General features: G+C 38.0%; 1 protein-coding gene across 2 annotated transcripts in view; it reads right to left on the reverse strand.

Moving 5' to 3' along the window:
- Positions 1 to 21,747, reverse strand: part of TPH1 (tryptophan hydroxylase 1) — a 42,004-nt gene extending 20,257 nt beyond the window's left edge. Inside the window, exons 1-2 of one of the 2 annotated variants that reach the window (XM_057507449.1) lie at positions 20,237 to 21,747; positions 19,988 to 20,124 (exon numbers count right to left, since the gene is read on the reverse strand). In XM_057507449.1, the coding sequence (XP_057363432.1) occupies positions 19,988 to 20,104 (117 nt within the window). In that variant the 5' untranslated portion in view covers positions 20,105 to 20,124; positions 20,237 to 21,747. Of the gene's footprint in view, positions 1 to 19,987 lie in introns of both variants that reach the window. The other variant, XM_036888153.2, reaches the window with a different exon arrangement.
- Positions 21,748 to 26,738: the final 4,991 nt, after the last annotated feature.

Consider the following 26,738-nt stretch of genomic DNA (forward strand, 5'->3'; position numbering starts at 1 on the left):
GCTACAGGTGTAGATGCACTCATTCCACCAGTTCCTGGACTTGCCATGGGAATGAAGAAGGAGATATCTAAGTTGGCCTGTGCATACAGTAAAACAACAAATTTGACTGGATCTATACTGTTGGAACTCAACCAAGAATTAGGAGAAGTGCAAATTGTAGCGCTCCAAAATCTTACAACTACAGACTATTTACTGTTAAAAGAACATATGGGATGTGAACAGTCCCCAGGAATGGGTTGTTTTAATTTGTCTGATTTCTCTCAGACTGTTCAAGTTCAGTTGGACAATATCCACCATATCATAGATAAGTTTTCACAAATGCCTAGGGTGCCTAACTGGTTTTCTTGGTTTCACTGGAGATGGCTGGTAATTACCAAAGGTATGCTTTGGTTATGTAACTATACTCCTATTATGTTAATGTGTGTGTGCAATTTAAGTAGTAGCTTAAAACATATACATGCTGAAGTTACTCTACAAGAAGATATGTCAAAGAAATAATCAATCTTCCCATGTTTTCTTCCGCCTGCTACTACTATAGCTTTTCTTCTTCCTTCCTAATTACAACCCTTAAATAGAATTCGTGCCTCATATCAAATTTATCGAGTATCATAATTCTTCCAAGTGGTAAAGATACCTCAAGACAAATGCTGGGCATAGAAGCCACAGGGCACAAATATGCAAAGAAGTAAAAAGCTAACCATTTCAAACAATAAGGCTTCTCTCTCACTTACCAACTTTACATTTCCCTGTATGGCCCTGGAAGATGACTGGTTAGCCAGAGACGGGTAAGATTCCTCAAGGGAGGAACAACCTAAGACAGGCACAGTCACAGGGGGGTCATCAGGTGAGAAATTGGGGATCAACAGAGGTGAGGCTTAGAACCTCACCCCCCCTGTTCTGAGAGAAATCTTCTGCATACATGGATGTTTTATTGCCCTTGTCTAGCTTGGATTAACACATAGTCTACAGGCACACACCTGATCATCTACATTTGCTCTCTTACAACACTAAACTATGTTTTCTACCTTTATCTTGTATGTACCTACCACTTCAGCATTTTATTAAAAATAATAATAAAGAGAGAAATGTGGTATCCACATATAAATCAAGTATAAAAACCAAATGAGTATTCATATTTGAACTGTTTATAGTTCATAATGCATGAGCAAAACCGAAAGTTTCTGTGATGACTGCCCTTGTACTGTTCACCATGTAACTTATTCACTATGTAAGAATTTGTTCTCCATGTAAGAACTTGTTCGTTATGCTTCAGAAGATTGGAGACTGATGAAAATTAGGCTTGGGGTGGATTAATGATTGTGCATTGAGCATTGACTCCCCTATACAGAATTTTATTGTCGTTAACAACCATTTGATCAATAAATATGAGAGATGCCCTCACAAAAAAAAAAAAGGACAGACTTCCAATGGTAAAATAAATAAGTAACTGGGATGTAATGTATAGCATAAGGAATATAGTCAAGATATTGTAACAGCTTGGTAGGGTGATAGCTGGAACCTAGAATTATGTATATAAATGTTTTATCACTGTGTTGTACACTTGAAACTAATGTAATGTAATACTGTGTATCAACTACCCTTCAATAAAAAATAATTATCTAAAAAAAAAAAAAACCCCAACAAAGATCCATGCACTGCTACAGGTGTAGATGCACTCATTCCACCAGTTCCTGGACTTGCCATGGGAATGAAGAAGGAGATATCTAAGCTGGCCTGTGCATACAGTAAAACAACAAATTTGACTGGATCTATACTGTTGGAACTCAACCAAGAATTAGGAGAAGTGCAAATTGTAGCGCTCCAAACTCTTACAACTACAGACTATTTACTGTTAAAAGAACATATGGCATGTGAACAGTCCCCAGGAATGGGTTGTTTTAATTTGTCTGATTTCTCTCAGACTGTTCAAGTTCAGTTGGACAATATCCACCATATCATAGATAAGTTTTCACAAATGCCTAGGGTGCCTAACTGGTTTTCTTGGTTTCACTGGAGATGGCTGGTAATTACAGGTATGCTTTGGTTATGTAACTGTACTCCTATTATGTTAATGTGTGTACACAATTTAATTAGTAGTTTAAAACCTATACATGCTGAAGTTACTCTACAAGAAGATATGTCAAAGAAATAATCAATCTTCCCATGTTTTCTTCCGCCTGCTACTTCTATAGCTTTTCTTCTTCCTTCCTAATTACAACCCTTAAATAGAATTCGTGCCTCATATCAAATTTATCGAGTATCATAATTCCTCCAAGTGGTAAAGATACCTCAAGACAAATGCTGGGCATAGAAGCCACAGGGCATAAATATGCAAAGAAGTTAAAAGCTAACCTTTTCAAACAATAAGGCTCCCCTCTCACTTACCAACTTCACATTTCCCTGTATGGCCCCGGAAGATGACTGGTTAGCCAGAGACGGGTAAGATTCCTCAAGGGAGGAACAACCTAAAACAGGCACCGTCGCAGGGGGGCCATCAGGTGAGAAATTGGGGATCAACAGAGGTGAGGCTTAGAACCTCACCCCCCCTGTTCTGAGAGAAATCTTCTGCATATGTGGATGTTTTATTGCCCTTGTCTAGCTTGGATTAACACATAGTCCACAGGCACACACTTGATCATCTACATTTGCTCTCTTACAACACTAAACTATGTTTTCTACCTTTATCTTGTATCTACCTACCACTTCAGCATTTTATTAAAAATAATAATAATAAAGAGAGAAATGTGGTATCCACATATAAATCAAGTATAAAAATCAAATGAATATTCATATTTGAACTGACTGTTTATAGTTCATAATGCATGAGCAAAACCGAAAGTTTCTGTGATGACTGCCCTTGTACTGTTCACCATGTAACTTATTCACTATGTAAGAATTTGTTCTTCATGTAAGAACTTGTTCGTTATGCTTCAGAAGATTGGAGACTGACAAAAATTAAAAAAAAAAAAGAAAAAAGAAGCCTCTTAGTAAGCAACCTACCTTTGTCTATCTTGATGCTGGCCTACTCCTCCCTCACTGTATAATCAAATAAACCTGCCTTTTTCTACCTTGACTCTAGCCAGCTCCTTCCTTGGAGTGTATTCAAATAAAACGTTCATTCTGCTTCACTGCTGTGTCCCTGCCTTTCAATTCTTTGTTGAGTCATGGACAAGAACTGAGGAGAATGAACTCAACCTCTAAGAGGAAGGGCTGAAGAATGAGGGGAAGAAACAAGAGAAGATAATCAGTCAATAGCCTCAAGCGGTAGCTAACCAGAAACTTCACCTTCCTGGATGAAGTCATTTCAACAATCTAGAAGGCACCCAGAACCACTGCGTCCTTCTTGTGCATGACCAGTGCCTAACCATCAACAACAACCAATCCATGAGCCTTCACTGTGGACTAACTACCTAGCCCTGGACTTGCCCCACTCACAGCAGCTCACCTTCCTTATCTGTAGCCAATGTGAATTTAAAGACCTTTACTCCCTTGAGACCCCTTAAAAATGTCCCTGGCTTTTTGAGTCTGGCAGACAAGTTATTCCTGTGAACTTGCCTTGCTGTTGGTGAAGCAAACTTTCTGTCCCAACTAAGTCTTCATCTGGCTAGAACCCATAAAGGTTCAATAAACCCTTTCATTTCAGAGATCACTCGGTCTCTAGTTTTTATTTATCATACAGTGGCAGCAATGGGATCCAGTCTTCAGGAGGAGTAGAAAAGGACACCATTTCCTCAAAATTAAGTGCAGGAACCCACAGGCAGCTCCCTTGTGACCCACTGAATCAAGATGAATCCTTCCTTCTCAGCCCCTCTGAAGCTTTGTAATATGCACTGACAACTTGTGGCTGTTGCATGCTGGCTTTATTGGGCCCCTCTGTTCAGATCATCTGTAAGTGACCCTCCCAGACATATATGGCATCAGGGTCAATCTGGAGCTGGTAAGTTTGAGGGGATGCCCTAAACCTGGCTTTGTTTTGTTGTTGTTTTATGCCAGTGACTGCTTATCTAGATATATTCTGTTGTTCTGATTATTTTAACTACTTTAAAATAATTGAACTCATAATGATACTTTGTGTGGCATATAGTATGATTTCAACTTGGATTATATTTGTTCTTGGTTAATCAAATATCCCTAGTTCTCAAAGCAAAGTGAATGAGGGTGGACTCACCCTAAAGATGAGAGACAACTTGTTCATTTGGGCCCTCTTGGGGGAGTTTCTAAGGTGACTAGAAAACTTTGCAGAAGTGTTTTGGTCCATGACTTGTAGCAGTCTCACAGGGCTTCCGACAGAAGAACATAAGCTGTTCTTGGGTTAAAAGGAAGATCTTTCTACCTCATCCTGAAAGTGCATTATAAGGGTTTGTTCTCCCAGCTCTTGAGCAATCCTGAATATTGCATAATAATTCAGGAGCATCCTAGACACACTAAGAGACTAACCAGTGACCCATTAGTGAAACTCTGGGGACTGGCACTCAAAGCAGCACACACACCCAAAACACTACGTCAACTAAGAGCAACTATCTAAATTATGGGAGTCAAAATTCCAAAACTCCCCCTGGCCCCTCTTCAGGAACACCGGCCAGTACTACACATAAGAGACACAGGGCTGAATCATGCACATTTTTGTCTAAATGGGTTAATATTACTAAATATGGTATGTGTCTGCCATTCCCCAAATGGGGCACTTTTGATTTGGCTTCTTGTTATCTAAGTTGTCTTGTTTTGTATAAATAAAGATTGACTAATGGGACCCTGTAAATTCTAAAGAGTCAAGTGCACCTCCTTCTGGCACTAAAACGTATGGTTCTGGAAGCTGTGAACAGCTAGCAAAAATGGCAAAATCTTACTAAGCTTGTTTTGTGTCCTGAGAAGTTGGCTTAATAACCATCAGTTTGGAGACCCTAGGATCAGACAGAAATGTGTGTTCCACCCCATGTGTAGCCAGATTTGGTCGAACAGAAATGTGGGTTTAAACTCCATTTGCATCTAGGGTCCTACCAAACTGCTGCCAGCCCTCAGGGAAATTACAACCTAGAACAATGGCCACTATGAAGAATGTTCCAACTAGATAAAATCATTTAAGACATGCATTCAAAAGCAAAATCTCAAAATTCCAAAATTGGACTTCATTGAAAGTTTCATTACAAAAAGCTAGTAAGAAATTAAAGATATGAGGTACCTAAAACAAAAAGACCATAAGACTGAATATAACTCCAATTGCCATGTTATTCCCTTAAACAGCCAAGGGGAAGCTCTGGCAGATGCCAGAGCCTGTAAAGAAGACCCTGGAAGAACTGGCAGAAGCCCACAAGCATCTCTTCTGAATCTCTGCCTGAGGTGTACAGTTGAGAGAGGAAAATAAAATTTAATATTGTCTCTCCACTTTCAAATCTACACACATTTGGTTAAGGATACTTTCTCCCCCAGGAATAGCTATAGCCTTTTTGCTTGTCCTGTTTTACATCGTAAAACTGGGCTTGGCTTTCTGCCTACCTGGGACACTTAGATTGTTGGTTCTTTCTCTTGGTTATCTTTGGGAGGGCTTTGGATTTTGGAAAGGTGGTATCATTTACACACTTTTTGGGGACTCCTTTTATACCCAAGAGGTGTCATTCAAAACTGCCAAAAATTTTAATGTTTGTCCTGACTGAAAACTGACAAGATATTTAAAATACCTTTTTAGTAGTTCTGTAGTAAAAAATTGGCCAGATTGGGAGCTGATATTTAGAACCTAATAGGAATTTTTAAGGTCTTCTTCCCTAAGGTAAAATAGAACCACATGCCCAGAGGGAAAGAAGGAAATTGAGGATAATGTAGGTGGGAAAGCTATGGTGTTATTTAAATTATAACACAACTCCTTGAGTTGAGAACAATTGTCCTTACAGATTTTTTGCAAAACCAGGAAAAGAAATCTAGAAACAAGTCAAAGTCCACCTATCCCTCTTATCTGGATCATCCTTAATTCCTGAGACTGAAGGGAAAATAATGGAAAAAGAGGCCTTTTTACAGTACAAACAGCCATAGAAGTACACTTGCTATTGAAGTACCACAGCTTCTATAAGGTTGCTTGTTAAAAACAAACACAAATCTTAGGTGTCGTCCCCACTAATACATAACTATAATGACTCTGAGTCTATCTATATGTTCAAGTATATCTATATGCATGTGTGGATGTGTGGTATTTTTCTACCTCTAGATGATATTACTAAAGTTAATTTGTAAAGAGCTCTATTTAATTGCTTTAAAATAAGTGCTTTTAAATTAAGCATTTGTAAATCTCAGAACTATAAAAGAAACTAACCCAGATGTTTTTTTAAGCTCATGTGAGCCAGGATAATTTTCAATATTAAAACTAAATTAAGTTTGTTGGGTTAATAAAAATAGACATGGCTTTAGAGAGATCAACATTAAGCATACTTTGATTTTATGTAGGTTTACTAAGAATAAGTTCATATCTCTACTACAAAATCTGTCAACAAGAACCTAGTATGATAAAAACGTTTGTTGAAAATAGCTTCCAAAATCTTCTGGTAACCTGAAACCAAAGTTTTACTAAGTTAAATTAAATAATGGGAATTCATTGAATATCTAGATCATTCCTAAATAAGATAAAATGCTGAAAGAACTGGTAAACAAATCTAAGTTTATCTACTTTTGTCTTGTTATTACAGAAAAATAAAGATAAATTTGGGTCTGTTATGAGAATTAGGCTTGGGGTGGATTAATAATTGTGCATTGAGCATTGACTCCCCTATACAGAATTTTATTGTTGTTAACAACTATTTGATCAATAAATATGAGAGATGCCCTCTCAAAAAAAAAAAAATTCTGGGTCTGTTAGTAAACTTGTTTCAGCTTTATTGAAACTTTATCATACTATGAAGAAACATGTGTTTCTAGAAATTATGAAATGGATTCATGTATTTGCCAATCTAAAGAATTCTGGTGTAACAGTTCACAATTGCTTACTACTTCATTTTCACCAGAAATTAATATTTTTAGAAGCTAATAATTCTAATGAGTGTAATCAAAGCCATAAAGGACATCCGGGAGCTCAGACAGGTGGAGTGCTTGAAAAACAGATACCAGAAAACAAGAAATAACAAGGGAAATATTTTGCATGCAAGAAAAGTAGGATGAAAAGTAAAAGAATGAATTTTTACTGAAGAAAAAAGAAAGGACTTTGGTCCTAAATGTGAGGGGCTAGTTATTTAAAGAGGGAAAATTTTATGACAAAATCTGAATGTAAAAACAGAAAGCTGTAGTAGGTTTGTGAAAGGAATCTTGGGAAAAGAATTTTAATGTATGATCAAGCTGGCTACAATTTAAATGAATTATTTAAAATTCCTTTAATATCAGAAGTAAGCTGGTAAAAAATTAAATTCTAGTTTTCTCTCTGCTAAAAAGACAAACATCTCTTGGACCATTCACTGGTCTGCTCTTGATAAGAGGTAGAGAAAATTTTTTGCTTTGACTTAAAATAATTGCCTATGAAACAAAATTCTGTGCTTCATGACATCTTTCTCACCAGGTGCTTGATTGCTTATGAAAACTGAATCTTCTTAATACTAAAAGAGCTAAAATCTGCTAGCAACTATTTAATTTTCTATATTTGCCTATGAAGTCTTTAATTGTCATTTTGGTTAAATATGGCTAATTATTTCATTTACCCTATTCAATCAAGTGTTTAAAAAACAAATGAAAATCTATTTCTTGATACTTTTGACAAAATTCCCCAAATCAAATTCTAAATGGTTAAACTAATTAGATTTCTTCAATATGTTAAGTTACATGGGGAATATTGTCAAATAAGAAGTAATACTAGATTCAAGATGGCGGCATGAGAGGTGAGACAGAGAAGTCTTCCCAAAACCACAAATAGTATGAAAATGTAGTTAATTGATACAACTAACCCTAAAACAGCAACAAGAAAGAAGGCTGAAGCAGACTGCATACAGACCTCAGGAACACAGCAGACCTCACGAAATAGGGTAACGTATGAAAGCCTTAGTCCAGCAGGACCCAAGCCCTTCCCCCACCCCAGCTCACTGGCAGGAGGAAGAGAAAAGGAGCGGGGTGGGGGTGGAAGCCTAGAACTGCTGAACACCCAACCCTGGAGGTCTGCTTTCGGAGCAGAAACCTACACTGTGTGGTGCTCTGGACATCCGGGAGCTCAGACAGGTGGAGTGCTTGAAAAACAGATACCAGCCATTTGTGGAGGAGATCCACACCTGGCCACTCTGGGACAAGGGAAAGGCAGGCAGTCTGAGAGGCTTCCTAGCAGCCAGCGGGCCGCTGAAGGGGCGGGGTTTGCACGGAGCTTGCAGCGTCGGGGAGGGGAGAGCTGGACAAGGTTGTCTGGGCACACTCTGTCCAGCTGGTTGGGAACTTTGAGGAGCTTCAGGAGTTCCATGCCCTTGGCTGCTTACTCAGCTCCAAAGCCCCCCACTGTGACATGCAGCCTGCTGTACCTTCCTCCTAGCTTGCCAGCACCCATTCACAAACCTGAAGTCATGGTGCTGGTGTCAGGCCAGCCAGAGGGAGGCCCCGACTACAACAGCTAGAGATCCAAAGCACAGAGGCTTACACCTGTGTGCTTGGCCCAGTGGCTCTGATACTGGAGACAGGCACGGCAGACAGGAATCAGAAAACAGATCTTTCCTCCCCCAGGCACCAAGTCCACTCCCCTACCACCCCCAACCTCACCCTAGGGGATGAGCAGCTCCAGAGACAGGAGCTTCTGGGCACTAGAGGCCACCACATAGAAATATGAAATGTCAAAAGAACCCGGTTCAGACCAAAATCTCACAAACCCCAGAAAAAGGGCCAAATGAAACTGAACTCACCAATCTTCCTGAAAGAGAGTTCAAAATAAAAATCATAAACATGCTTATGGAGGTACAGAAAAATATTCAAGAACTCAGGAACAAATTTAAGATGGAAATTCAATCATTAAGAAATTCCATATCTGAAATGAAATATACAATGGAGGGATTTAAAATAAGATTAGATGTAGTAGAAGAGATGGTAAATGGAATAGAAATTAGACAAGAGAAATACAAAGAAGCTGAGGCACAGAGAGAAAAAAGAACCTGTAAGAATGAAAGAATATTGAGAGACCTGTGTGACCAATCCAAATGGTACAATATTCACATTACAGGAGTACCAGAAGAAGGAGATAAAATGGGATAGAAAGTGTCATTGAGGAGGTAATTGCTGAAAACTTCCCCAATCTGGGGAAGGAGATAGTCTCTCAAGCCATGGAGGTGCACAGATCTCCCAATACAAGGAACCTTAGGAGGACAACATCAAGACATATAATAATTAAAATGGCAAAGATCAAGGACAAGGACAGAGTATTAAAGGCAGCCAGAGAGAGAAAAAAGGTCACCTACAAAGGAAAACCCATTAAGCTATCATCAGACTTCTCAACAGAAACCTTACAGGCCAGAAAAGAGCAGCATTATATATTTAATGCAATGAAGCAGAAGAGCCTCAAACCAAGAATACTATACCCAGAAAAGTTATCATTTAATTTGAAGGAGGGATTAAACAATTTTCAGATAAGAAAAAGTTGAGAGAATTTACCTTCTACAAACCACCTCTACAGTGCATTTTGGAGGGACTCTTATAGATGGAAGTATTCCTAAGGCTAAATAGATGTCACCCAAGGGATAGACAAAGAGTACAGAATAAGATTCATAACATACAAAGAATGGAAGAGGAAGAAAAAGGAGGAAAAAAAATTAAAAAGAACCCTTAGGTTTTTTTTGTAATAGCACACGAAGTGAGTTAAATTAGACTATTAGATAGTAAGGGAATTACCATTGAACCTTTAGGTAACTACAAATCTAAAGCCTGCAATGGCAATAAGTACATACCTATTGATAATAACCCTAAATGTAAATGGTCTGAATGCACCAATCAAAAGACATAGAGCCACTGAATGGATTAAAAAGCAAGACCTGTCTACATGCTGCCTACAAGAGACTCACTTCAAACCTAAAGAAAAACACAGACTGAAAGTAAAGGGATGGAAAAGGATATTTCATGCAACTAACAGGGAGAAAAAAGCAGGAGTTGCAGTACTTGTATCATACAAAATAGACTTCAAAACAAAGAAAGTAACAAGAGACAAAGAAGGACATTACATAATGATAAAAGGGTCAGTCCAACAAGAGGATCTAACTATTATAAATACCTATGCACCCAACACAGGATCACCTACATATGTGAAACAAATACTAACATAATTAAAGGAGGAAATAGAATGCAATGCATTCATTTTAGGAGACTTCAACACACCACTCACTCCAAAGGACAGATCAACCAGACAGAAAATAAGTAAAGAGATAGAGGCACTGAACAATGTATTAGAATAGCTGGACCTAATGGACATCTACAGAACACTCCATCCAAAAGCAACAGGATACACATTCTTCTCAAGGGCACATGGAACATTTTCAAGAATAGGTTATATACCAGGCCACAAAAAGAACTTCAGTAAATTCAAGAAGATTGAAATTGGACCAACCAGCTTCTCAGATCACAAAGGTGTGAAACTAGAAATAAATTACACAAAGAAAACAAAAAAGCCCACAAACACATGGAGGCTTAATAACATGTTCCTAAATAATCAATGGATCAATGACCAAATAAAAACAGTGATCAAGCAATATATGGAGACAAATGACAATAATAATTCAACAACACAAAAATCTGTGGGACACAGTGAAGGCCGTGCTAAGAGGGAAATATATTGCAATACAGGCCTACCTCAGGAAAAAAGAACAATCCCAAATGAACAGTCTGAACGCACAATTAATGAAACTAGAAAAGGAAGAACAAATGAGGCCCAAAGTCAGTAGAAGGAGGGACATAATAAAGATTAAAGAAGAAATAAATAAAATTGAGAACAATAAACAATAGAAAGAATCAATGAAAGCAAGAGCTGGTTATTTGAGAAAATAAACAATATAAATAAAACCCTAGCCAGACTTATCAAGAAAAAAAGAGAATCTACACACATAAACAGAATCAGAAATGAGAAAAGAAAAATCACTATGGATACCACAGAAATACAAAGAATTATGAGGGAATACTATGAAAAATTATATGCCAACAAACTGGAAAACCTAGAAGAAATGGACAACTTTCTAGAAAAATACAATCTCCCAAGGCTGATCCAGGAAGAAACACAAAATCTGAATAGACCAATTACCAGCAATGAAATTGAATTGGTAATCAAAAAATTACCTAAGAACAAAATGCCTGAAACAGATGGTTCCACTGCTGAATTTTATCAAACATTTAGTGAAGACCTAATACCCATCCTCCTTAAGGTTTTCCAAAAAGTAGAAGAGGAGGGAATACTCCAAAACTCATTCTACAAGGCCAACATCACTCTAATAACAAAACCAGGCAAAGACACCACAAAAAGAAAATTGCAGACCAATATCCCTAATGAACATAGATTTAAAAATACTCAACAAAATATTAGCAAACTGAATTCAAAAGTACATAAAAAAGATCATCATGATCAAGTGGGATTCATCCCAGGGATGCAAGAATGGTACTATATTAGAAAATCCATCAACATATCCACTACATCAACAAAAAGAAGGACAAAAAACCACATGATCATCTCCAGCATTCGACAAAATTCAAGATCCATTCATGATAAAAACTCTCAACAAGATGGGTGTGGAGGGCAAGTAGCTCAACATAATGAAGGTCATATATGACAAACCCACAGCCAACATTGTACTTAACAGGGAGAAGCCGAAAGCTTTTCCTTTAAGATCGGGAACAAGACAGGGATGCCCACTCTCCCCACTTCTATTCAACGTAATACTGGAGGTTCTCGCCACAGCAATCAGACAACACAAAGAAATAAAAGTCATCCAGATTGGCAAGGAAGAAGTCAAACTGTCCCTGTTTGCAGATGACATGATATTGTACATAAAAAACCCTCAAAAATCCACACCTGGATCTAATACCTGAATTCAGCAAAGTTGCAGAATACAAAATTAATACACAGAAATCTGTTGCATTCATATACACTAACAATGAACTAGCAGAAAGAAAAATCAGGAAAACAATTCCATTCACAACTGTATCAAAAAGAATAAAAAACCTAGGCATAACCTAACCAAGGAAGTGAAAGACCCATACCCTGAAAACTACGGGACACTCTTAGGAGAAATTAAAGGGAACACTAATAAATGGAAATTCATCCCATACTCTTGGCTAGGAAGAAGTAATACTGTAAAAATGGCCATCCTGCCTAAAGCAATCTACAGATTCAGTGCATTCCCTATCAGAATACCTACAGTATTCTTCAATGAACTAGAGCAAATAGTTCTAAAATTCATATGGAACCACAAAAGACCCCAAATATCCAAAGCAATCCTAAGAAGGAAGAATAAAGCAGGGGGAATTAAGCTCCCTGACTTCAAGTGCTACTACAAAGCCACAGTAATCAAGACAATTTGGTACTGGCACAAAAACAGACCTATAGACCAATGGAACAGACTAGAGAGCCCTGATACAAACCCAACCATATATGGTCAATTAATATACAATAAAGGAGCCATGGATGTACAATGGGTAAATGAAAACCTCTTCAACAGCTGGTGTTGGCAAAACTGGACAGCTACATGTAAGAGAATGAAACTGGATTATTATCTAACCCCATACACAGAAGTAAACTTGAAATGGATCAAAGACCTGAATGTAAGTCATGAAACCATCAAACTCTTAGAAAAAAATATAGGCAAAAATCTCTTGGAAATAAACATGGGCAACTTCTTCATGAACATATCTCCCCAGGCAAGGGAAACAAAAGCAAAAATGAACAAGTGGAACTATATTAAACTAAAAAGCTTCTGTACAGCAAAGGATGCCATCAGTAGAACAAAAAGACATCCTATATTATGGGAGAATATATTCATAAATGACATATCTGATAAGGGGTTGACATCCAAATTATATAAAGGGTTCATGTACCTCAACAAACAAAAAGCAAATAAGGCAATTAAAAAATGGGCAGAGGAGCTGAACAGACAGTTCTCCAAAGAAGAAATTCAGATGGCCAACAGGCACATGAAAAAGTGCCTCCACATCGCTAATCATCAGGGAAATGCAAATCAAAACCACAATGAGATATCACCTCACACCAGTTAGGATGGCCAACATCCAAAAGACAAACAACAACAAATATTGGCGAGGATGTGGAGAAAGGGGAACCCTCCTACACTGCTGGTGGGAATGTAAATTAGTTCAACCATTGTGGAAAGCAGTATGGAGGTTCCTCAAAGAACTCAAAATAGAAATACCATTTGACCCAGGAATTCCACTCCTAGGAATTTACCCTAAGAATGCAGCAGCCCAGTTTCAAAAAGACATATGCACTCCTATGTTTATCGCAGCACTATTTACAATAGCCAAGAAATGGAAGCAACCTAAGTGTCCATCAGTAGATGAATGGATAAAGAAGATGTGGTACATATACACAATGGAATATTATTCAGCCATAAGAAGAAAACAGATCCTACCATTTGCAACAACATGAATGGAGCTAGAGGGTATTATGCTCAGTGAAATAAGCCAGGCGCAGAAAGACAAGTATCAAATGATTTCACTCCTCTGTGGAGTATAACAACAAAGCAAAAAGTGAAGGAACAAAACAGCAGCAGACTCACAGAACCCACGAATGGACTAACAGTTACCAAAGGGAAAGGGACTGGAGAGGATGGGTGGCAAGGGAGGGATAAAGGGAAAAAATAAAAGGGGGCATTACTATTAGCAGACATAATGTTGGGTGGTGGCACAGGGAGGGCTGTACAACACAGAGAAGACAAGTAGTGATTCTATAGCATCTTACTGTGCTGATGGACAATGACTATAATGGGGTATATGGGGGCGACTTGATAATAGGGGGAGTCTGGTAACCATAATGTTGTTCAAGTAATTGTACATTAACAATATCAGAATAAAAATAATAAAAATAAAAAATAAAAGAAGTAATACTAAGCTCTCTCATGTTTAGGTATTTGTGCTTGTATAGATATAAAAGTGTTCTAGAAATTCTGTGAAATTCCTAGAAATCAGAAAAGTCCTGGTATAAGGTTATCACCTGTAATTATTCTCTTACCCTCTAAAATTGTTGTCATAAAAACTGAGGCTTACACTAAAAAAAATAAACCTGATTATCAGGGAAATTCCCTAGCTGACTTTCATGCAAAGGCAGCAGCGACAGAATCTATAAATATCATAGCATATGTGGATAAAGTCCATTCTGCTTCCACAAAAATAAAAACGATGATGAGCTCTTGTTGACTTTTGCCATCTTAATGTTCTTGAGATATGGTAGCAGCCTGCTCCTAAATCAGAGAAATTAAGATGGGATAACAGTGGTTATAAAATCAGTAGACAGGGCTGAGGGAAACCCAAGATGGCCACTCGGTTCTTCCTGGCTCCCTGGCAAATTCTGCTTTTACCTCCTCCCTCTGGACCTTTTGAACACCTGCAGTTGGATTTAACTGCTACTTAGTATGGGTTATCAATAGGTTCTTGTTATTGTACATATGTTTATGGATGGTTTGAGGCTTTCCCTGTTTGCGATGTCACTGCTGCCTCTGTGGCAAAGATACTAATAGAGAAAATTACATCAACCTATGGAACCCTGTTTGCTCTACAAAGTGATTGGGGGACTCATTTTGCTGGACAAATTATCCAGCAGGTATACACCATTTTGCCAATAGTACAGCATTTTCATTATTCCTAGCATCCATAATCCTCTGGGTTAGTAAAAAGTATAAATGGATATAAAGGCTCAACCAAATTTTTGAAAGTCTTAAAAATTCCTTGGTCAAAACTCTTAATTATAGTTCTTTTGAATCTGAGATCCACTCCCTTTGGAAAACATAAGCTTTCCCCTTTTGAAATCATAACAGGAAGACATATGCATCTTTCCTCAGTGGCCTTAGACTATTTAGTTATAAAAGTCTATTGCCAAGAACTTACTAAACCTGTTAATAAAAATCACTCTTTGGTAAAACAATATTTGTATACTAACAAGAAGAGTGACCCTCCACCCCACAGAGTCCAATCTGGAGGTTTTGTGTATTGAAAAAGACATCTCCATAAAAGTCCTTCACAACCCTGTTGTAAAGATTGGTTCTAAGTACTTCTTGCAAATCCCTATGAAGCCAATGGAATTGACTCCTGGATTCATGTTTCCTAACTGAAAAAGAGGCTAATCTACCTGAATGATCCAGCACTCCATCTCCGATTTCAAACTCCACCTGACTAGAAAGAGAAGCCGCTGACATCTTGAAGTTGACTGCTTCCACCCAAGAGTCCAGACCAAGCCTGTATATTCTGAAAGATTCAAAATCACCCTAATCTATATTCCTTCTTTTTCCTTCCTTGCCATAGTTCATAACCCTAAAAATGGGCAATCAGACTACACAAATCTAAAGCCCAAGCACCACCATAAAAATCTTTTAATTTGTTTACCTGGGCTATTGCAATTGTAAAGTAAGAGTCCCAAGTGATCCAACCCCAATTTGGGAGATATTAAAATGATGGTGCAGGTCATGGGGATCATGGATTAAAACCATCTTTCAGATTGTATTTGTTGCCCTACTTTTAATTTTGCTTGTTGTTATTTTATCTGAACTTTATACTTGATTGTTCTCCCAATCTGGTAACCAGACTCCAACCAGCATTATGCTTGCTCAACAGACTGAATTAGCCACCTATGCTTTTCCAGAACAAGATATCCTTTAAAAGAAACTTGAGGATACCTGACAAGAGTTGACTGGTGGTCTCTCTTTCTCACACCCTCATGTTGCCCATAATTAGCCTGAGACATCCCATCTCATCCAACGTTACCTTTACATTTCCCTCCTCTGTGGGACATGACTTCCTAGGAATGAGACATAAGAGGGCCATTTTTAAACATACTTAAATTCACAACAGACATTCATCAGAGATGACTTCTATGAAATACCTTGATGAGAAGGGGGAAATGATAAGGAAAAAATCTGAAATGGACTAAATTAAGTGGCATAAGGGCTGGAAAATGAGGGAGAGAAACAAGAGAAGATAATCAATGAATAGCCTTAGGTGGTAGCTAACCAGAAACTTCACCTTCCTGGATGAAGTCATTTCAACGATCATCTAGAAGGCGCCCAGAACCACTGCATCCTTCTTGTGCATGACCAGTGCCTAGCCATCATTAACAACCAATCCATGAGCCTTCACTGTGGATTAATCACCTAACCCTGGACTTGCCCCACTCACAGCAGCCCACCTTCCTTATCTGTAGCCAATGTGAACTTAAACAACTTTCTTCCCTTGAGACCCCTTACAAATATTCCCTGATCCTTGAGTCTGGCAGACAAGTTGTTTCTGTTAACTGACCTTGCTGCTGGTGAAGCAGAAACTTCCCGTCCCAGTTCTTTTTCTGACTAGCATCTGTAAAGTCTCAATAAACCCTCTCTTTCAGAGATTTCTGTCTCTGGAGCTTTAGATTTATAATGCAATATAAGAAGTGATCACCCCACCCCACAGTTTTTTCATCTAGAAAATTAGAAGATTAGAATAGATGATCTTCAATACTAACCAGATCAGTCTAAATTAACTTAGTGAACATCTATATATCCAGGTAAAGGCTGTGAAGCATACAAAGAAGGGTAAGACATGTAAGGAGTTTATCATCTAGTTGGCTAACATATGAAAGACTAAGGGGAAAAACAAGTAGTGTGTTCAGGGGCAGAAGATGCTCAGTGAAGGGAAAAAGCATCATGGGTTAGAGAAAGTAACCCATGGAGCAGAGAGTAACTGAAATAAGTCATAGAGAAGAGAGAATAGGAGAACAGAAGGGAAGCAGGAGGATTCCAAACAGGAGGAACTGAACAAGCAAAAGTAGGGATGAAATAAGAATTATTAGGGGACAGGAAACAAAAAAAGGGAGTGTCAGGGACGTTGGGATCCTGGAACATAGAATCTATCATGAAATCAATAGAAGAAAGACAGTTTACAAAATATACTAGAATTCATCATGAGTAAAGGAGAGTTTCATTTAATCTATTTCTTCTGAATTTTTACAATGAGACTTCAATCATAAATGTTTTGAATGATGATTTGAATAAATATAAAGCTAAATTATGCTTTTGGAGGAAGAGTTGCAAGATGGCAAATCTTCCTAAATTAGTCTATACATTGAATGTTATCAACATCAAAATCTTGATGGAATTTGGTGAGGCAATGTAACTAATTTAGTCCAATTGGAAGAAAAATTTAGTCAAGAAGATCCAGGAAAATTCAGATAAAGTAGGAGAAATAAGTGAGACATTCCCTATCACATATTTCAATTACAGAAACAAAGGCACAGAGACATTAAGCAGTTTTCCCAAAGGCACACAGCTAATAAGTTGTAAGATGGAATTCACGACTCAGGCTGTCCAGCTCCATAGTCCATCTGCTAAATGCTATGTTGTAATCCTATCACACAGAAAAAAGGAAGAGTCAGAATAATGGAAAATATGACTCTCCTCTGAACAAGATCTTGTTATATGAATATTTGTATATTGAAATACATGAAATAATGAAATACAAGAGATATTTATATCTCTATATTATCTATATTTATATTATTTATATCTCTATGTCAAATATATATATATATATTTGTATCAAAATACAAGTATATTGAAATACTTGTAATAATGAAAACACTAGAAACTGGCATAGCTAAAAATTGGGACATTGGGAAGATAGGGGGAAGGAAAGTTGAAGGGAGTTGTGTCAAGAAAGAGAAATTTTTACTTCCATTATAGGAAATCAATTGGCAAAATCTATAATTGAAAAAAATCAAGAAATAGCAGCAGGAAAAGCAGATCAACTATAAATATTGGTAAATACTAGAAAATACAGTTAAAAAAGTGAATGGTTGCCTTGTGTGGGCTGAAGATAAGTAAAATGAATGGATGCTCCTGGAAGCAGCAGTCAGAAGAATGAATGAGATGGATACACAGCAGCATGGGTAGGTCTTCAAAACATAGCACTGAGTGCAAGAAAAAGTGCATCTTCAATAACATTTTCTATAAATTACCATATATACACATGCAAAAACTCTCCATATTCTAAAGTACATGTAAAAATAATTCAATGCACAGATCAAACACATCTGAACAATTGTCTACCAGAAGGCAGAAATGGAGATCAAATGGAACAATGAAATTAAACCGGGGGAGATTGTAAAAATATCATGATCATGTACACATGATTTAATGAGTATGATTAACTCAACCCTATGCACTGAAAGTCAACAAAAAAATTAAATGGAACTTAGGGCTGAAGATAGATGAAGCAGAACAATCCTGTTTTCTTTACAAGCTTTATAGTATGAGTTGACTTTTTCAACAATGCACGAGTATTTAAGTACCTGATCAAAAATAAAATAAAAAAGCAAGTTGATGGAAGAAGAAATATACGTATATTATTTAAAGACTTAAAGGCTAGCAAACAGAAGAGCTTAAAATAATCATGTAATTATCAAATTTTGGGAGGAATAGGAAGAGAGAGGACAGAGGGGTATCAGTATCATTCACAATAAAGAGTAAATGAATATTGTGCAAAGTTGATAACTCAAAGAGAGCTATCAGAACAATAATTAGATATTACAAATTCATTAACAAAAAACTGAAGAGCAGGAATAGTTAAAAGAGGCTGGCTTTAGGGAGTGGGACAGAGGATATGGAGTGTTGGATAGGAAAACTGATGTTTTTCATCACAAACTCTTCTAGACTGTTTATATTTAAATTTTTTAATTATTTGAAATAATATTTTCAAATGGCTATATAATAGTATGTCATATGAATGTGAACTTGATTTTTAAAATAGTTAACATCTATTGATAATTTATTTGAACTCTCCTATGTTTTTTACACATGTTAAATCTATTAATTTTCACAGTGACAGGTAGTGTTCTTGTTTGATAGACACAGAGACTGAAGCACGGAGACTAAATAATTTGCCCATGATCACCCAGCCAGTAAGTGAGAGAGCAAGGATTTTAATTCAGGTGGTCTGCCTCTAGAACTTGAATGTTCTGATAGCATAATTTAACCTGTCCCCTACTTTAAGGTAGTTTGTTCATGATTTTTAGTTCCCATAAATAAATCTTTGTATCCATAAGCCCTTGAACTAGGTTAGGTCCCCCATTTCGGTGCTATCAGAGTACTACCTGGTACTTCTCTTTCAGGTCACCTTACACAGGTAATTACTTACTTAACTCCTATTATTTGGTTAAGTCTGTCTTCCCACTTGACCACACACACTGTGAGGGCAGGCACTGTCTACTTTGTTCAGATCCACATACTAAGTACGTAATAGTGCCTCTGGCACAGACAGAGTACTCAATAAATATTCAGGTTCTGCCTGACTACCCCTCTTTTCTTAAGTTAGATTCATAGAATTGGAATTAATGGATCAAAATATGTGAACATTTTAAGGCTCATAATACATATTATCAAATTGCTTCCCTACACATTACACTGATTTACCCTCATACCAAAGGTGTATTTAAGTGCCAAAGACACTGAAGCTTTGACAGTAGGGAACAGTGTAATTGTGGAATCTTTACTATTTTACTATATCAAAAATACCATTAAATATATTACTTCTATATCATTAAATAATATCATTAAATTTTTACTATTTTAGTTCATAAAAATTTGCTTCTCCGATATCTATGAAGGAATCTCTCCTTCCCTTGTTCTTTAGCTATTTGTATCTCCTCTTCTGTAAATTGTATCCCTTGCCAACTTGTTAGAATTGAGCAATATTTTAGACATTTAAGTGCTTAAGAAATTTCTTTAATCTACCTCGGAAAAATTTACAATGATTTATTTCAAGCATAATTTTAGAGACCAATTTTAGAAAAGCTTTATGCAGAAATAAGGAGAGTGCTTACCTGGAAGATTTTCAGTGCTTTTATAAGTCCTTCAAGTTCATTCTTTAAGGAAAAAATGAGTGTTGCTCTTCCCCTTTCTAAGGAATGGTCTTTGTTTTCCTTATTATCTTCAATCATGATGAATTTGGTGTGTGTCTCTAAAAATAAAGTATGAAAAAATAGAGAAAAGTCTAAAAGAGAAGACAATATTTGATAATATTGGAAACTTAATATTTAACATTAACATTAACCAAGTTTGAGTTTCCTCACCTGTAAAATATGCAGATATGCTTTGCAAGACTATAGTGAGACCAAAATACAATAAAATATTGCCGAGCACAGTGCCTACAATGTAAGAGGCACACAATACACATTAGTAGTTTCCTTTTCTTTTTGTTATAATCCAGTGCTTTCAGGGTATAACTCAAGCCTTTAGATTCTTGCAGTCGTCCTGACTATTGTGGCCTGAACTGAGCACTCTTCTTCAGTGAAAGCCTACCTCCTCTCTCCCTCACAATTTTAGCACTTTATCATACTGGATCTTGAATGACTTCCCCAAATATTTTATTTAAACATGTCCTGTCTTCTTACAAGGTAGCAATCTCCTGTGTGTGTGTTGGGGGAGGTGAGGATATTGTGGGGGTAGAAGTAGGGTACAATAACTTTGTATTGGTGATTTTCAATTGAGAAATAAACACCTGAGAAATAACACTAAGATTAAAAATGGAAAAAGTGTATTAAAGATTTATTTTCATTAGCTTTCTTTTGGTTATTAATTCTTCCTAATTGCGAAGTTTCACATTGTAGTTTCAGTGGAATTAAACTTTAAAAACTTAAATTGATCACTGATTCCATTGTCTTTCACCTGCTCTCACTCACTGATCCAAGCCCATCAAGGAGCCTTCACAAGACTTCACTTACTCATGGAAGCCTTCCCTGACCTCCCCATGTATTGGTCAGTTGCCCTTAGTGCTGGTTATCACTGCACCATATGCCTGCCATTCATAACAGTCACCAGGGCAGCTGCCACAGCTGTTGTGGTGGGTGTTTGGTTGACTGTCTCTCCAGCTAGATGGTGAGCTCCAAGGGAGCAGGAAGCAGGTGGGTCTTTACTCACTATTGTATCTCCAGCACCTAGCACAGTCCCTGAACACAATAGGCACTGGGTACATGTCACTGAATGAATAAACAAATGAAAGATTGATTAAAGACATGATCCCCACACTCAGGGAAATGAAAGTCTGGTAGAGATAGAATGACAGTATAGAAGGAGAAGCATTGTAACAGGGAACACAGATGGCATAGTGATGGCAGTTACTAGATTCATTATTCTGCTATGTGTTCAGAGACACGTCATTGAAGAAAATGTGCTTGAATTGGATCTTTAAAAAAGGGGGAGAAGGAGCAGAGGAAGAGGTGAAAGACAAAAGATGAGGATGTAACCAACCATTACAGGTGAGTGCAAGACTATGCAGGCAAGTTATCATGTGCCCTTCAGAAGGCTCTGTGCAGGTAATAGAGGGGGCTTTGGATGTGACCATGTTTTCTCACACAAACACCCAACCAAGGACCATGGCCAGTCTGAGCTAAGGCTAAATGAGAAAAGTCCTGGCTTCAAAATGCTTTCCTTTAGGATGATGCAAAATTAGGGGCTTCGTGCATTTCTCTTTCTTTGACCAGAGAGCTCTTGTGACCCTTCTCTTTCCTCCCTAAAGCCTTTTTCTTAACCATATTGTGTAACATTTTGGGGCCCCTTAGGAGACGCAGTCCCAAGAGACCCATCTGGCTTGAATATGAGGGTACCAAGTGCCAAATATGGCTCAGAAATTTTCAACTGTATAGTCATAAACAACAATCTGCTACTAAATATGCCAATTAAATAAAATTTTCTGTTTCAGAATTCAAACTTTGTAAATACCTTTGGAACTTAGTTTAACAAATATTTATCAGGCATTACTAAATTAAAGGACTGCTACATAGAAGTTCAGAGACTATGGAGATGAGAAAGTTAAAATTAATAATGTAGGTGGGGGTTCTGTGATTCAAATGATTATTAATGATAAAATAAATGAAATTTCAACCCAAGCACATTCACATGTATAAAGTACCATAGTCAGTGTTAGGGCAATAAAGATTAAAAAACAAGACAATTTGCTTCCAAGGAATTCACAGACTTATGTATGAGGGAGGGGAAGAGGAGAGACAGATTTTCCAGTAATTACAAATAAGAAGAAAATGGGACCTTGAGATCCCAGTTATGATCCAAGAAGCAGGCCTACCCCTCCTACTCCTGCACCCTGTGACCAATGTCCCATGACACTCTAAATATACTGGAAATGGCTTCTGACCTCTCCATAAATCTCTGATGAGCAAAGCTTTACAGATGAGAAGCAGGAGATCCTAAGAGATTTTCAGTTTCAAAGGAACTGACCGTTTCCTTAAGGTAAACTTAATTATCAAAGATAATTCTGAATTAGCAGCTTTCAGGCTAAAAGTTCAGGATTGGTGGGAGAACCAAGATGGCGGCATGAGTAGAGCAGTGGAAATCTCCTCCCAAAACCATATGTATTTTTGAAAATACAACAAATACAACTAATCCTAAAAGAGAGACCAGAAGACACAGGACAACAGTCAGACCACATCCACACCTGCGAGAAACCAGCGCCTCGTGAAGGGGGTAAGATACAAGCCGCAGCCCAGCGAGACCCGAGCGCCCCTCACCCCAGCTCCTGGCGGGAGGAGAGGAGTCAGAGTGGGGAGGGAGAGGGAGCCCAGGACTGCTAATCATACAGCCCTAGCCATCCGCACCGGAGCATAGACACAGTGCATGCATGGGGTGCTGGAAACTAGGAAAACAGAACAGTAAGACCTGTGAGCAGGTCCTTGCAACCGGCGCACCCGGGACAAAGAGCAGCGAGTGCTTTTTGAAAGTCTTAAAGGGACAGGGACCCCACAGCTGGACGGAGGTGTTCCGGGACACTCAGCTCAACAGCTGGGAACCTGGGGAACTCCGGGCACCCAAACCCCCGCAGCGCAGCTCGGAGGCCCCTCACCGCGATTAACAGCCTCCCGCCTGTTCCCTCTCCGACGCGGCTCCGCCATATTGGAGAAGCAGTCTGAGGCAGGCCACGCACACAGCAACTGCAGAGCTAAATAAACTCCATAGCGGCCGGGCAAGATCAGAAGCACCATCTGCACGCAGCTGCCCAGCACAAGCCACTAGAGGCCGCTGTTCTCCCGGGAGAGGAAGGCCATAAACTGGCAAGAAGGGACTTCCTCTTACCCAACACATGCACCAGCTCCCCACAAATACATCTATCGCCATGAAAAGGCAGAAGAAATTGATACAGACCCAGATCACAGAGGCAAACCCTGAGAAGGAGATAGACCTAACCAGTCTTCCTGAAAAAGAATTAAAAATAAAGCTCATAACCATGCTGATGGAGCTGCAGAGAAATATGCAAGAGCTAAGGGATGAAGTCCGGAGGGAGATTACAGACATCCGGAGGGAGATTTCAGAAATGAAACAATCTCTGGAAGAATTTATAAACAGAATGGATAAGATGCAAGAGGCCATTGATGGAATAGAAACCAGAGAACAGGAACGCATAGAAGCTGACGCAGAGAGAGATAAAAGGATCTCCAGGAATGAAACAATATTAAGAGAACTGTGTGACCAATCCAAAAGGAACAATATCTGCATTATAGGGGTACCAGAAGAAGAGAGAGCAAAAGGAATAGAAAGAGTATTTGAAGAAATAATTAACTGAAAACTTCCCCAAACTGGGGGAGGAAATAATCGATCAGACCATGGAAGTGTACAGAACTCCCAACAGAAGGACCCAAGGAGGACAACACCAAGACACATAATAATTAAAATGGCAAAGATCAAGGACAAGGACAGAGTTTTAAAGGCAGCTAGAGAGAGGAAAAAGGTCACCTACAAAGGAAAACCCATCAGGCTATCATCAGACTTCTCAATAGAAACCTTACAGGCCAGAAGAGAATGGCATGATATATTTAATGCAATGAAAGAGAAGGGCCTTGAACCAAGAATACTGTATCCAGCACAACTATCATTTAAATATGAAGGAGGGATCAAACAATTCCCAGACAAGCAAAAGTTGAGGGAATTTGCCTCCCACAAACCACCTCTACAGGGTATTTTACAGGACTGCTCTAGATGGGAGCACTTCTAAAACTAAATAGATGTCACCAGAGAAAATAAAATCACAGCAAAGAAAGCAGACCAACCAAATACTAACTAAAGGCAAAAAATAAAATCAACTACCCACCAAAGCAGTTAAAGGAAGCACAAAAGAGCACAGAATAAAACAACCAACATATAAAGAATGGAGGAGGAGGAATAAGAAGGGAGAAAAATAGAGAATCTCCAGACAGTGTTTAAAATAGCTCAATAAGCGAGCTAAGTTAGGCAGTAAGATACTAAAGAAGCTAACCTTGAACCTTTGGTAACCACGAATCTAAAGCCTGCAATGGCAATAAGTACATATCTTTCAATAATCACCCTAAATGTAAATGGACTGAATGCACCAATCAAAAGACACAGAATAATAGAATGGATAAAAAAGCAAGACCCATCTCTATGCTGCTTACAAGAGACTCACCTCAAACCCAAAGGCTATAACAACAAAGAAAGACTGAAGGAACAAAACAGCAGCAGAATCATAGAACCTAAGAATGGACTAACAGTTACCAAAGGGAAAGGGACTGGGGAGAAAGGGAGGGAAGGGAGGGATAAGGGTGGGGAAAAAGAAAGGGGGCATTATGATTAGCATGTATAATGTGGGGGCGGGCATGGGGAGGGCTGTGCAACACAGAGAAGACAAGTAGTGAATCTATAGCATCTTACTACGCTGATGGACAGTGACTGTAATGGGGTTTGTGGGGGGGATTTGGTGAAGGGGGGACCCTAGTAAACATAATATTCTTCATGTAATTGTAGATTAGTGACAACAAAATGAATAAATTAATATTTTTAAAAGTTCAGGATTGGTTTCACATATGCATTCTCAAAATGCTATTAGAAATGTGAAAACCTTTGGAAACATTTCTTATCTTTATAACTATCACTCAAAGACTATGGACTTTTTTTCATATAGAGAATGGGTAACTATGTCCTATGCTACACAGATGCAAAAAATAGGAGATATGTAAAATCCTATAGCAAATCACCAGTAATAAATCCATCTAGGTAAGTTATAATTTTTATGTGCATCAATTTCTCAGTTGCTGACCTACACTAAGTATTCAGTAAATATTAGCTCTAATAATGGGAAGTACTCCCCAAATTTACCAGTCTTCAAAAAGAAAGACAATGTTAAATATAATGAAACTGACATTCTAAACTCCTCTAGCTAAGAATTTTCCTCGTCCTGGGAATTAAGCCTTTTACAAAATGGTTATAAACCTATTTCTTATAGTAGTACCAAGCACCTGGAAAGGTTGTTTTATGACATAAAAATATTGTTTTATCTTAAGGTGATTTTCAGTTTCATTATTTTATTATGCAACCCCTAAAGTGTATTAAGTTTCAAATCTGAAGTGAATAATTTAGGAATTTTTTTTGCATACAGATAACAATTCCAAAGTACAATTTACTGAGTCAGCCTTTATTTAATGAGTACCCGTTTTCCCTGATGTTGTCTCCATGACATGCTAAAGAGAAGAGAGTTCTGCAAATATATTTCCTGGCCCACCACTATTTTCATAATGTAAGCAAGCTTTAATAATCGGGAGCAAAGTTCAGAGAAAAATAAAGGAAAGTGATTTTTGCTAGTCAGTGGTAATACTGACAGAATTTCAGATATTCTGACAGACATCCTTTAATAGTTTCTCAGAGCTTAAAATGCAGCTCCTCATATAAAAAACTAAACAAAGTATTTCCTTTCACATTTCAAAACTGGTCCTTAAGTTCCCCTGGCAGTAGCCACTCTAAGAAGTGCCTGGTCTAATTTCATCCCTTTGGAGTTCATAATTTTACCTTCTTTCCTTGGTTCTGGAATGGCTATAGTTTGCTACCAACAGCTTAGTTGTGTGGTAGCAGAGGAGAGTGAAGGATACATTAATTGCATATTTATGATGTGCAAGACATTTTATATTGAGATTTGAAAACATTTCTATTCCCCCTTGTTTAAGTCAATATAAGAAGGAAATTTCTCAAAAGGAACCTCTGTTAAGAAATCAGAAGGCAAGAATTCTCACCAATCCCCCTCCCAAAATAAGCATAGCACTTTAATTTTTATTAAAATTTGGCCATAACTTTGCCTGGTTGACAGAATCTTTTTTCCTTTATTCAACTTACTCCCAAACGTCTTTCAGAACCTCAACATTTTCTCTTGTCACTTTCTTCTTCTCCTCCTTCAACCTACCTATCCCCTTCCTACTCGAGGGGCAAAAATCACAGTACTAGCCTGTAAAAATAAAAGGTATAAAGTATTCAGTGGGTCACACCTGTTTGAATCCATGTCTTATCAAGAAGTATATGTTTTCTTTTTAAAGCAACACTCTAATAAGCCAATGCCAACTGTTGTTTTCCCTTTTCCTGTAAAAGGTAGGGAACCCTTTTCCTACTATATGTCCTGGCCTGACTGAAGATGCACTGGTATGCAAGATATGCCATTGGAAATAAGGAAGGCATACCAAGAAGGAGGGCAGAAGATCAACAGCCCCTTGGTAGAGTAGAGGCCAAGGTGTCTACACTAACTCTTTTCTCCCCTTAGTTTAATCAATAATGAGTATGACTTAAAAT

The sequence above is a fragment of the Manis pentadactyla genome, chromosome 9, assembly GCF_030020395.1.
Source record: "Manis pentadactyla isolate mManPen7 chromosome 9, mManPen7.hap1, whole genome shotgun sequence".
NCBI classification, from domain to species: domain Eukaryota; kingdom Metazoa; phylum Chordata; class Mammalia; order Pholidota; family Manidae; genus Manis; species Manis pentadactyla.